Raw genomic sequence first — 13381 nt, 5'->3', positions numbered from 1 at the left:
ATATGATACTGGGGAAGATAAGGATGGGGCGCTTGGAATTTCATCACTGACCCTTTTTTTTTCTGATGTGTCTGGCAGTGGATATCTCCTCTCTTCCTGTTGAATATACATGAACGCATGGCCGAGCCGAGTGCTCCTGTATATGGGGGAAAAGGAGGCATATCTGTTTGCAGAACGAGCATTCTCCCATCTCATGTGTATGGCCGGCTCTAGTGTGCAACCATGATGGCAATGGACAAAATTAAAGGAATTTCAGGAAAATAGACTCCAAACTATGTAAAATACATAAAATAAAAAAGCAGGTACTCACCCTCCCAGAGTCCAGCGTCGGCTCTGATCTCAGTGTTTTGGCTGCAGTGGTGATGTCATCTCATTACCGCTGTAGTCAATCACTGACCTCAGTGGTGGCATGGAGGTATACGGCACAAGCTGCCGAGCTCAGTGATTGGCTACAGCGGTGAAGCCTATTCTCTCCCATTAACCCCAACAGCATCACCTCCATCGGCTGACCATCCTCCCACTGTACGGACCATACAAGACACAAATAAAGGCTTAATACAGATCACATTTTATTCCAGGTAATTTACAACATACATCCAGTTAATTAGCAACATTTACCAACATACTATAAATCTTAAAGACACCGAGGTAATTTTACAAAACAGTTCATACGTGTTCCTAATTAAGCCTTCATTCCATTTCTTAAAGGTATATGACACTTCAAAGAGCAGACAGTCGAGTAATGAGTCCGAGGTTGCGTTCACACCGTATGGCCCGTGTCACAGCTGCGGGTCTCCTGACTTCTGGACTAAAAGTCTTCCATCATCCTATGAAGCTGCAAGTTCTGGTCAGGAGACCCCCAGACGGGTCAGGAATTGAGGACATAAGACACAATGGTAAATATGGCCGCTATAAGGGTGTGTGCCTGCTCCCAAAAAAGTGTGCAAAACTTTGTGCCTCCACACTCCAAAAAAAAACCAAAAAACATGGATGTGAAAGTTCCTTCAGCCTCATATTTCATCAAAGACATACAAGGTGTAAATTAGCGTTGCAAATACACGGCTGCTCAGAGCGAGAACACCAGTCAGACAATGCCAAATGCAACACAGATTAAGGGGCCTGCATTGGGCATTAAAGGTGCTGTTATTGACAAATGCCTTCTCCAATTTCACTGTTACAAAATGGACCATTATTAATAAATGTTGGCAAATGGCGGCCAGGAGTGTTTGCTCCATTCACTATAGGAGAAGTGGTCGCATATGCTGACTACTGCATTATTTAGGCAGAGAATTTTAGGCCCCTGTTTTTGAGATCAGTGGGGGTCTCAGTGATCATAGATTTATTATCACCAATCCTAGGTGATATCTGTTGTTTATAGGATCACCCCTTTAACTATAACTCAGACGTATCGATGGCGATAGATAAACAGTTACTGAAGAATCAGGTACAACTTCCATTTGCATGGAAAGTAAAGCAGCACCCAATCAGACTTATAATCATCCAGCCTTTGCTCAATTCATGGGCTTCTTTGAGCCTGTGATAAACTTTTTTTGCACAGCAGTCAATCTAAAGAGGCGGAGTGACCGGGAGGAAGAGAGCTGCAGTCTGAGCCAATGAGAAGACAGGGGTGTGTCTTAGACCACCACAGACTCTCTACAGGCACTGTATCTAAACTGTAGTCACACATCACAGCTTTGCTCTTATGGAGAGAAGCTAAAAAGCAGCCAATGAGCAGGATCTGAGAAAAATAATTACCAGGTAATCATCCACTATAGTCAGAGAACTAGGTATAATCTTCAAGCTCCTGACTGGAAAGTCCCTTTAAAGTTTATTTTTTTTTTTAAATTTTTAAGAGTAAAAAGATGGTGGCTGTATTAGAATTACACTTCCCATCCTTCATGTTCACATCTCTCTGCTTGTAACAGAGAATGTTTTCACAACTAACAATAGGTTAAGAAATTACTTGTAAGACAAGGTACAATTTAAGGCACCATAAAATGAAAAATATAAATAAACATTTTAGCAATTAATGACTTTCCATGAGCGCTTTAGTGTTGTGCAAAATAAAAACCGGCATTACCTGCCACTACGTTATTTAGACTGTGTGCTATAACCGCCATGACCTACAGAGTGCACTGGATCCATCATGGGATTAATATGTAAATATCGGCGACATATATAGGCACATACTATCTATTGTGAAGCGACTGCATTGTGAACAATGTAGCTGATATTTTGCACTTGTGAGACTTTGTTTTCTCAAAAGGAAACGGTCATGTACTAAAAAGCTATTAACCTGCAGATATGGTATTAATCTGCAGGTTATTAGTGTTCTTAAGCTGGGCGGTTGCCACACTGGAAGCCCGGCTACATGGAGGAATTGGACTTTATTCCTTCCGGCGCCCTCCAGCTTTCAGTCATAGGGGTGGGCCGGCACTGCTTCAGTCACAGCTCAGGACATAGTGAGTGGAACTGGCTGTCAGTCAGTGCCGGGGAGTGGCCACAGTCGGCCTCGCCTCTATGACTGAAAGCCGGAGGGCATAACGTCTATTTCTTCCTGGCAGCCAGGCTCTCAGTGGAGGCGCAGGGCAGCTTTAGAACGCTATAAACCTGCAGATTAACCCCATATCTGCAGGTTAATAGCATTTTGGGATGTGACCGATTTCCTGTAAGGCTAAAACATTACCAATCACATCAAGGCACATTAATTAATTTACTAGCAGCATGGAAAGCTTAAAAAAGAATCCAGTTAAAGAAAAGAACCATAGACATATGGACAAAACATACAAAAGAGAAACGAGACTAAAAATATACAGACGTTCAGACTTCTTTCCTTTTTCAGGTAGGCTAGCACAATGTCTCAGCCATATCCCTCATAATACCATAGTCTCCTTCAAAGGCCACTGTTCAAATCCACTTGGTGTCCACAGGGTTAAGTGTCATCGCTCCAGTGTCCTCAGGGCATACAGATTTGCCTTACCAGTCATTTTACTTGGCTGAAGGCAGAACAGAAGGGATAGTCATGGCCAATCCTCCTCCCGGAAGCTGCCCAGTTAGCGCCAAATAAGAATAATTGATGAATAATCAATTTCATGATTTAAGTAGCAACTAGACAACCCAAAGAATGTGTAGAGAAGTAGGCAACAAAAAGTGCAAAAGAAAAAAAAAAAAGTTTAATTCGGAGGGTATAAAAGCAGTGCCTACAGATTTAAGGAAAGCAAAATTATTCCTCAACATCCTCTGGCAAAAAAAAGCAGAAAGACAGTATTGAGATCTCCAGTGCCAAAGGCTAAAACCCGAGAGCAAACATCGATGACTATGAAGCCACATTGCAGAAGTCTTGCTTTCTCAACTCAACAAATTTATGTGGACAGAGTAGACATAGAATGTTTGGATTCATGGGCATGTGGCCCATGTAGGATTCAGGCGCGGGCATGTGGCCCATGTAGGATTCAGGCGCGGGCATGTGGCCCATGTAGGATTCAAGCGCCGGCATGTGGCCCATGTAGGATTCAAGCGCCGGCATGTGGCCCATGTAGGGTTCAAGCGCCGGCATGTGGCCCATGTAGGATTCAGGCGCGGGCATGTGGCCCATGTAGGATTCAGGCGCGGGCATGTGGCCCATGTAGGATTCAGGCGCGGGCATGTGGCCCATGTAGGATTCAGGCGCGGGCATGTGGCCCATGTAGGATTCAGGCGCGGGCATGTGGCCCATGTAGGATTCAGGCGCGGGCATGTGGCCCATGTAGGATTCAGGCGCGGGCATGTGGCCCATGTAGGATTCAGGCGCGGGCATGTGGCCCATGTAGGATTCAGGCGCGGGCATGTGGCCCATGTAGGATTCAGGCGCGGGCATGTGGCCCATGTAGGATTCAGGCGCGGGCATGTGGCCCATGTAGGATTCAGCCACTGACAACCTCAATGGCGCCTTTAGTTTTCAGCCATGGACACCTGCACCGTCAAAGGTAAATAGTCGTCACAGTTTAATTCCTTCTCATCATGTACATCCTCACGGCACAGGCAACGGACATCACCAGCCGCAGTGACTCAAAGTGAAGCAAGTCATTTAATAAAAACTTCATACCAGGTGGGTGACCGCAGATGGCTACACCACATGGTACAATGAGAGCATACATTCTGTGGGTGGTCAGGCTGATACTTTGATAATAAATTACAGGAGATCTATTATTTGGTGCTAGTTGGGCATCCTAGGATCCAGACGGGACAAATCTCCTCGCTGCTGCAGGAGAACGACGAGGAAAAGTCTGACTACATATTTGCTAAGAGTCATTATACCAGTTGGAGCATCGCTGCAGGGCCAGTTCCCAACCAGACATGCAGGCCTCGTAATCTTTGATCTTGCGCTGTGGTTCATACAAGACTTCTTGATGTCTGAGCTTCTTCAGTTCCTCTTTGGTGGACCAGACGCCTAATACATATGAGAAAACGAGATCAAATATTGTAAATAAGCAGCTTGATATGGGTCTCGTTATACATACATATAATATATATGGAAAAGACTAGTAATAACATGGTAAGAAAGATCAGTTTGTACATTAAGTATTCAAAGGGAATCTGTCACCGCCACAAATGCTATTTATCTGCACATATAGTGTGATGGGGCAGGCCTAGTGAAAGCGTGGCTACAGGGAGAAAATGAAGTTATATTCTCCCTGCTCCCACTCGCTTCCAGTCATCGGGGCGATGAGCATGTTATTACTCCTGACACATTGAGTGATAGCCTGCTCCGCACAGTGGGCCTGATAACCGAGTGCTCGAGCAGGGAGAATAAAATCTCATTTTCTCCCTGTAGCTGTGCTTCCAGTAAGCCTGCCAAACATGATTTACACTAAATGCCATTTACCTTCAGATTACCTCTATATCTGCAAGTATATAGCATTTTTGGAGGTGACAAGTTCCTTTTAATTTAAATATGTATCAAATGTAGTGTGATGCAGAAAATGACATAAGACGGTAACATCAGTCACATATTTTACTGGCACCAACATACACTAGATATCACAGTCAGCTTCAGTCACTTTTAATAAAGTGTAAGCAATAATAAAAGTACCCATCCACGATAGAAAACCTTCATGTGAACAGACTTGTCCCCCGACTTCTCCGTACACATGCACCCATAGTTTGGTCAAGGGTACATGTGCTTTCATTAAAGGGGTTGTCTGGCATTAGGCTACAAGTCTGCAGTCACCTTGGCATCTGGTAGCTCTCTCCTTAAAGTGGTTGTCCGGCCTTACAGTGACTGCAGACTTGTAGCTTATGTGACTGCAGACTTGTGAATCCTCACATCGCGTGCACTGTGCGCTGTGAGGATTCTCCGGTGCCGGGAGCGGGTGGTCATGTGAACGCAAATATGTGATTTGCCTACTTCTGGCCATATTCCGACTAGGCTGTGTCCAGACCTTGCTCAATACACTTGTATTGAGTGAGGTCACACCTATCTAGTTGGCGTGTGAAAGCATGTATGGAAGTAACATACTTACGGTCACACCAATGACACCGGAGAATCCTCACAGTGTGCGCGATGTGAGGATTCACAAGTCTGCAGTCATATAAGCTACAAGTCTGCAGTCATTAAGGCCACACAACCCTTTTAGGAGAGAACTACCAGACACCAAGGTGGCATCTTATCTCCCGAAAGAACAAAAAAGTTGAGTGTTCAGATTTAACATACCCGATCCTGCTCTCTCCAGACATCATCTGTTGAAGGGGAGTTGGGAGGTCCCCATACACATTAGAAAGAAGACGGGTTTAGCAGATTTTCCTCTGTGCAAAGGGTGTCATTTAACTCACTGTTGCGTTTCACGAAGAAAGTGTGCCAGGATCCATGAAAAAAAAATGTGGAAAGATGTATTGACCCTCCAATATATCATCACATGGTGATGCAATGGACAATGGTAATGTAATGGAGGTCCAGTAAACCCTTCCATATTATTCATGGATGCTGGCGAACCCTTTTTTTACGTTTATTGTTGATTATGTCTAGATAAAGGGATCTGAACTCTTTCCTTGGGCATCCTGACACAATCCAGTGTTATTTTGGCTGCTTCGTACCATCTCAACATTTTCTTTCGTTGACTATTATTGAGAACTAGAGGAATCAGCAGAAAGATTGAAAATAATTAATTATTTTCACTATGCAGTTATTGTCATTTTTATTTGTAGCAGGTGGGTTGCTTAAACCTTTGGACATGTGCTCAGATCTTACTCCAATTACTAAAATCATGGACAAATTGTCAAAAAACTAAATGCTTATAGTGGGGGCCCTTTACTGACACATACATATAACAATACATCCATAGTTAAGCCTTTTAGCACATTTTTTTGTTAAGTAAGAGGTACTCCCCTTATATACAACAACTTACCTACAGCCAAGCCGGCTAAAAAAGCCGCTCCCAGTGCGGACATGTCCGTATGCTTTGGTTTATCAATGTCTTGGCCAAATAAATCTGCGGTCATCTGCATCACAAAGGTGTTGTTACTGACTCCCCCGTCAGCCCTGCAGCGTGCAAGAACATCCCATTATAAATATGGAAACCCAGGTCAGGATATACTTCTTTACTGGCTCAAGACGTACCTTATTTTTGAGATTCTAATAGACGTCTCTCTCTGCATGGTGTCATAGAGCTGCCTATTTCTTATAAAACAAACAAAGAAAAAAAAAGATCAAATGTGATAATACAATTAATATGTGAGAAAAATGATAATATTCAATACCCTCATAGGAATAAAAGCAAAATAAGAGGGTGTATTATACTAAGCATTGTAACAACTACATCACGATGGATCCTGTGAGCACCACCTAGTGGAGGCAGCAGACAACCAGACAAGTTGACTTGTTTTTTTTCTATCCGCTATCATTCTCCTGCTGTGAGAGCTTTCATCTTACACAGCGTACAGCTGGTTCCCATAGAGCTTGGAACCAGTGCCTGCCCAGACCCTGGTCAAGTGTGCGCATTATTTACATTGCAAGAGAAAGGTTTACTCCTAATATCCCAGTCAGCTCTCTCCAGACCAATTATTTGTATACAGAAGTCAGTTGCTCACATCCCTCCCCTTCCTCTTAGCCCCTGACAAGGTGCTTTTAGAAATCACCAACTTTCAGCATTGGCTTCTCTCACAGCAGATCTCCTAATCACGGTGCTCACTGTCTTGAGCTGTGTGCTTGTTCAAATACACTGGTATCTCTATGGGGATATACAGAGAAAACAATGTACATTCCAGAACAAACCACTTAGGGCTGAATGTGTTACAGCAGAACTTGTGTCGAGCGTTATCGTTCTACTAATACTACAGCTCTACTATTTACCATAGCTGTCACTCAAAGAAGAGAGCCCGCCCTGCAGAAACTGTGAAGTAAGGAGACTGCGGAGTTGTGAGCTGCTGAAGAGACAACTCAAGAATACCCCTTTAAAGTTGGAAATAGAAATTAATGGTCACCAGTCACCTGTTTTAGGCACATTTAGCACTGTAATCAATGTTAAAATCTTCTACAATTCTTGGTTGCATGGTCTAATTTACTTAATACACATTATTAAGAATTAAAAAGAAATTGAATCTTTACCTAAATGCTACAGACTCCAGTATGGCTCGTACTAGGTGGCACTTTGTGGTAGAAGGCTTCAATCCCATGAAGGAGGCACATGCATATGGATCATTCACTGGAGCCTAAATACACACAGACAGCGTTTAGCATGAAGATCACGCTCCCTGCCACTGCCTTCCAAAATATAGTAATAGAGAGACACTTACATACATGTACCGGCAGCAGGGAGGGAGAAAACAAGACACGTTACAAGCAGACAGTACAGACTATATGCATTATCTCTGAGTCCAGAGATGTATATGCATATAATACAGACGCTCACGTATAATGGACACAGAGCTGAAATGCAAAGCATGAGAAAGTGCTGGAGACCAGGGTTGTTGAACAGCGCGACCTAAACCTCAGAGCATTGTATACTTCCATATGGAAGAAGTATAATAAGCCCGTATTCATGACAGTGGTACACTAAAAAAATGATTGTGCTTTAGTCATTGTCCTGACATAGATCTACAATACACATAGAATACAAAAAAAACACAAATAAAGAAAATAAAAATGGCAAACAAGCAGATGAAAACCACACTTATGGTGGTTTCCCACTGTAATTTTTGCCCCTGTTATGTTCTACCGGATGACCCATCAGAGGGCAGCAGATTGATACACAGGTTCGTAGAAGAAAATTCAAAATAACTTATTTCGTCCATCGAAATTTCTGCTCTAGACCAGAGGGCGGTCTTACTTAGTGATAGCCACCGGTGTCAAAGACTGCATAGAACCACCCATTGGACTCCTTAGGATATAAAGAGCAGGAATTTCAGTAAGTAAAATAAGTTATACTGAATCCTTCCACACAAAACTATACATCAATCTGCTTGGCTCCTCCAGCTTTATAACCTACAGCCTGCATGTCAGACATCATGTTCAATATGGCAGGTTCCAGTTAAAGGGCTTTGCTCCCTTTCAGAAAATATTGGTCCAATCATGCACTTTGTAATAAAAAAAATCCAAACCAAGCTCTACTCACCGTCCTCAGGTCCATCACTGAGTCTCCGCCGCTGCTCCTGGTGTCGGATATTGGCTGCAGCACTGATGTCACATCAACAGCTAATCAGTGAGCTAAGCGGCTCTGAGCGGGGCACTACAGCTACATGGGAAGAGCCACTGAGCCAATGTCAGATCCCGAGAGCAACAGCGGTGACTCAGTGTTGGACCCAGGGATGGGGAGTAAAGTTCGGCTTATTTTTTTAAATTTGTTATAACAAACTGTCCCTGGGAATTGGAATTCTAAAGGGGGAAAACTCCCTTACATTAAAACCAGTAGAAGTTCCAGCAGGATGGAGAAATATAAGTACATTTTTTTTAAAGTACCATTGCTTTGAAACTACTTATGACTGTTTTTTTTTTTGAAAATGCAGGCATCTTTTTTTCCCCAAAAAAATGCAGTGTGTGAAAGCACGCTTAGAGAAGTTCTATACTCATAAACTAACTGAACTAACAAAACAACCACCCCATATTGGTGCTCCCCAGCTACCGAATACACAGCTGCCCAAGGACACCAGACATGTCCATACTAATCTGTGTCTATACCCAATCTATCAGTACAAGTGCTCAACCGTCCTGCCACTGTAATAGCATGGATATTTGGAAATGTGAGCCCTCTCTGCAGATCTGATGAGATTTCTTAAGACCTAGAAAACTTGTTTTTATGATCATAAAACAGCGAGAAAATCTAGTTATTCAACATTACGATTAAAAAGAAGCTAGTCGTCATCATCTACAGATTAATAGAGTTATGTAGATGTCCAGCCACAGGATTGAAAGTGCGGCATCGGGGAGAAAATGAACATTTATTTCTTCCCATGCGCCGCCGGCTTTCAGTCATGCTGGGGAGCCCGCTCACAGCACTGAGAGTGGCAGCTATAAGCACACTCCTGCCCTAACTGACAGCTCGCAGTGCAGTGCCTCAGTGTAGAGCTGGCTGTCAGTCAGTGCCGGGGTGGGATTACAGATGGTGCTCACAGTGCTGTGAGCGATGACTAATTGCTCAGGGCACTCCTGCATGACTGAAAGCCGGCGGCTCCCAGAAATAAAGTTCATTTTCTCCCAGGTGCTGCACTTTCAGCACAGCGGCCGGGCACCTTTTTAACGTTATAAACCTGCAGATTAACCCTACATCTGCAGGCCAACAGCATCATCAGACCTGACATCTGCAGTTGGATAGCCAGCATATCTGCCTCATTGTATTCAATAGAGCTAGTTGGTGGATTCAGCCGGGATTTAACTCTGGAATGACATGTCCGTGCTCCAGTGTCAGACCTACTGCCCGTACCCACCTGCAGGCCTGTAAAGGATGGTACAAAGTAAATCCCATCACAGTCTGGGACATCTCTGGTCATTAACTCTGTGTCGGTAAAATCTGTGAAAAGATCTGAGGAATGGAGAATAATATTAATAGATTATCTCTATCGGGGAGACACAGCAAAATCATTTTTTTTAATTTAACCCCGTAAACGACATGGCCTAATTTAACCTTAATGACCAAACTTTTTTTTTAGCTACTTTTTGTTTTTTTAATTGGTGTATTCCAGGAACCATCATTTTATTATTTTTCATTGACGTATCTGTATGAGGTCTTGTTTTTTCTTGGATGAGTTGTATTTGGCAGTGGTACCATTATGGCGTATACAGTTGTTTCTCTTCAGGTTTCTCTTTGCAGAGCTCTGTGAGGGCTTAATTATTTTGTGTAGTATACTGTAGTTTTTATTGGTACTATTTTGGTATACGCAGTGGGTGAAAATAAGTGTTGAACACGTTACCAATTTTGTAAGTAAATATATTTCTAAAGGGCCCATTGACATGAAATTCTCACCAAATATCGGTAACAACTCATCCAATCCACAAAGGCAAAGAAATCAAACCATAGATGTCCATAGATTAAGTTGTGTGTTATAATGTGAAATGACACAGGGAAAAAGTATTGAACACATGAAGAAAGAGGTGTAGAAAGGCATGGAAAGTCATGACACCAGCTGAAATCTATCAGTAATTAGACAGCAATCTGCCACTTAGTGAAAAATAATATCAGCTGGTTCAACTGATGGTCTATTAGAAAGGTGTCTTATTACCAAAGTGCCACACAAGAAACATCTCATGATGGGTAAAACCAGTGAGCTGTCTCAAGACCTTGGCAACCTTATTGTTGCAAAACATACTGATGGCATTGGTTACCGAATAATTTATAAACTACTGAAGCTTCCAGTGAGCACTGTTGAGGCCGTAATCCGGAAGTGAAAAGAACATAATTTCACCATAAACCGGCCACCACCAGGTGCTCCCTGTAGGGGAGTGAAAATAATTATCAGAAGAGTTGTCCAAGAGCCAAGGACCACCCGTGGAAAGATGCAGAAAGACCTGGAATCAGCTGGTACAATTGTTTCAAAGAAAAGTAATGTGCTCAACGTCCATGGTCTGTATGTACACACACAAGACCCCATTGCTGAACAAAAGGCATGTTCAACACGGTTACAGTTTGCTGAACAATATTTAGACAAGCCTTTGAAATCCTGGGAGAATTTAGTCTGGTCAGATGGGACCAAAATTGAACTCTTTGGTTGCCATAATACAAACCATGTTTGGAGGCCAAAAGGCACTGCATATCACCCCAAAAACACCCACCATACCAACAGTGACGTTTGTAGGTGGGAACATCATGGTGTGGGGCTGTTTTTCAGCATACGGCACTGGTAAACTTCATATAATAGAAGGAAGGATGAATGGACAAAAGTACCGAGACATTCTTGATAAAAATCTGCGACTATTTACCAGGATGATGAAGATGAAACAAGGGCAGACATTTCAGCAAGACAATGATCCCAAACACACAGCCAAGGAAACTCATTTTATTTCAGAGAACAAAAATAAAGCTGCTAGAATGGCCTAGCTAATCACCTGACCTGAATCCAATAGACAATTTATGGAAGGAACTGAAGCTCAGAGATCATAGAAGAAGACCACAGGACCTTCAAGAGTTGAAGAGTGTTTGTGTGGAAGAATGGGCCAAAATCACATCTGAGCAATGTATGCGACTAGTTTCTCCATACAGGAGGCGTCTTGAAGCTGTCATCACCGACAAAGGCTTTTGTATGAAGTATTAATTACATTTCACTAAGTGTGTTCAATACTTTCCTGTGTCATTTCTCATTATTACACATAACTTCATTTATTGACATTTGTTGTTTGATTTCTTTGTGTGGATTGGATAGGTTGTTACCAACATGTGGTGAGAATTTCATGTCAATAGCACCTTTAAAAATATATTTCCATACATAAATACATACATATACAGTACAGACCAAAAGTTTGGACAAACCTTCTCATTTAAAGATTTTTCTGTATTTTCATGACTTTGAAAATTGTACATTCACACTGAAGGCATCAAAACTATGAATTAACACATGTGGAATTATATACTTAACAAAAAAGTGTGAAACAACTGAAAATATGTCTTATATTCTAGGTTCTTCAAAGTAGCCACCTTTTGCTTTGATGACTGCTTTGCACACTCTTGGCATTCTCTTGATGAGCTTCAAGAGGTAGTCACCGGAAATGGTTTTCACTTCACAGGTGTGCCCTGTCAGGTTTAATAAGTGGGATTTCTTGCCTTATAAATGGGGTTGGGACCATCTGTTCTGTTGTGCAGAAGTCTGGTGCATACATAACTGATAATCCTACTGAATAGACTGTTAGAATTTGTATTATGGCAACAAAAAAGCAGCTAAGTAAAGAAAAACGAGTGGCCATCATTACTTTAAGAAATGAAGGTCAGTCAGTCTGAAAAATTGGGCAAACTTTGAAAGTGTCCCCAAGTGCAGTTGCAAAAACCATCAAGCGCTACAAAGAAACTGGCTCACATGAGGACCGCCCCAGGAAAGGAAGACCAAGAGTCACCTCTGCTTCAGAGGATAAGTTTATCCGAGTCACCAGCCTCAGAAATCGCAGGTTAACAGCAGCTCAGATTAGAGACCAGGTCAATGCCACACAGAGTTCTAGCAGCAGACACATCTCTACAACAACTGTTAAGAGGAGACTTTGTGCAGCAGGCCTTCATGGTAAAATAGCTGCTAGGAAACCACAGCTAAGGACAGGCAACAAGCAGAAGAGACTTGTTTGGGCTAAAGAACACAAGGAATGGACATTAGACCAGTGGAAATCTGTGCTTTGGTCTGATGAGTCCAAATTTGAGATCTTTGGTTCCAACCACCGTGTCTTTGTGCGACGCAGAAAAGGTGAACGGATGGACTCTACATGCCTGGTTCCCACCGTGAAGCATGGAGGAGGAGGTGTGATGCTGTGGGGGTGCTTTGCTGGTGACACTGTTGGGGATTTATTCAAAATTGAAGGCATACTGAACCAGCATGGCTACCACAGCATCTTGCAGCGGCATGCTATTCCATCCGGATTGCGTTTAGTTGGACCATCATTTATTTTTCAACAGGACAATGACCCCAAGCACACCTCCAGGCTGTGTAAGGGCTATTTGACCAAGAGGGAGAGTGATGGGGTGCTACGCCAGATGACCTGGCCTCCACAGTCACTAGACCTGAACCCAATCAAGATGGTTTGGGGTGAGCTGGACCGCAGAGTGAAGGCAAAAGGGCCAACAAGTGCTAAGCATCTCTGGGAACTCCTTCAAGATTGTTGGAAGACCATTTCCGGTGACTACCTCTTGAAGCTCATCAAGAGAATTCCAAGAATGTGCAAAGCAGTCATCAAAGCAAAAGGTGGCTACTTTGAAGAACCTAGAATATAAGACATATT

General features: G+C 42.8%; 1 protein-coding gene across 1 annotated transcript in view; it reads right to left on the bottom strand.

Moving 5' to 3' along the window:
- Positions 1–547: 547 nt before the first annotated feature.
- Positions 548–13381, bottom strand: part of GK5 (glycerol kinase 5) — a 45906-nt gene continuing 33072 nt past the window's right edge. The window contains exons 12-16 of the mRNA XM_073674381.1: positions 9898–9992; positions 7583–7686; positions 6596–6655; positions 6384–6517; positions 548–4429 (exon numbers count right to left, since the gene is read on the bottom strand). Of these exons, the coding sequence (XP_073530482.1) occupies positions 4281–4429; positions 6384–6517; positions 6596–6655; positions 7583–7686; positions 9898–9992 (542 nt within the window). The 3' untranslated portion in view covers positions 548–4280. The remainder of the gene's footprint in view (positions 4430–6383; positions 6518–6595; positions 6656–7582; positions 7687–9897; positions 9993–13381) is intronic.

The sequence above is a fragment of the Phyllobates terribilis genome, unplaced genomic scaffold (assembly GCF_046119375.1).
Source record: "Phyllobates terribilis strain yellow unplaced genomic scaffold, ASM4611937v1 Scaffold_3__8_contigs__length_932513732, whole genome shotgun sequence".
Classification (NCBI taxonomy): Eukaryota; Metazoa; Chordata; class Amphibia; order Anura; family Dendrobatidae; genus Phyllobates; species Phyllobates terribilis.
The sequence above is the reverse complement of the archived record's forward strand: the minus strand, read 5'-3'. Positions and strand labels throughout refer to the sequence as shown.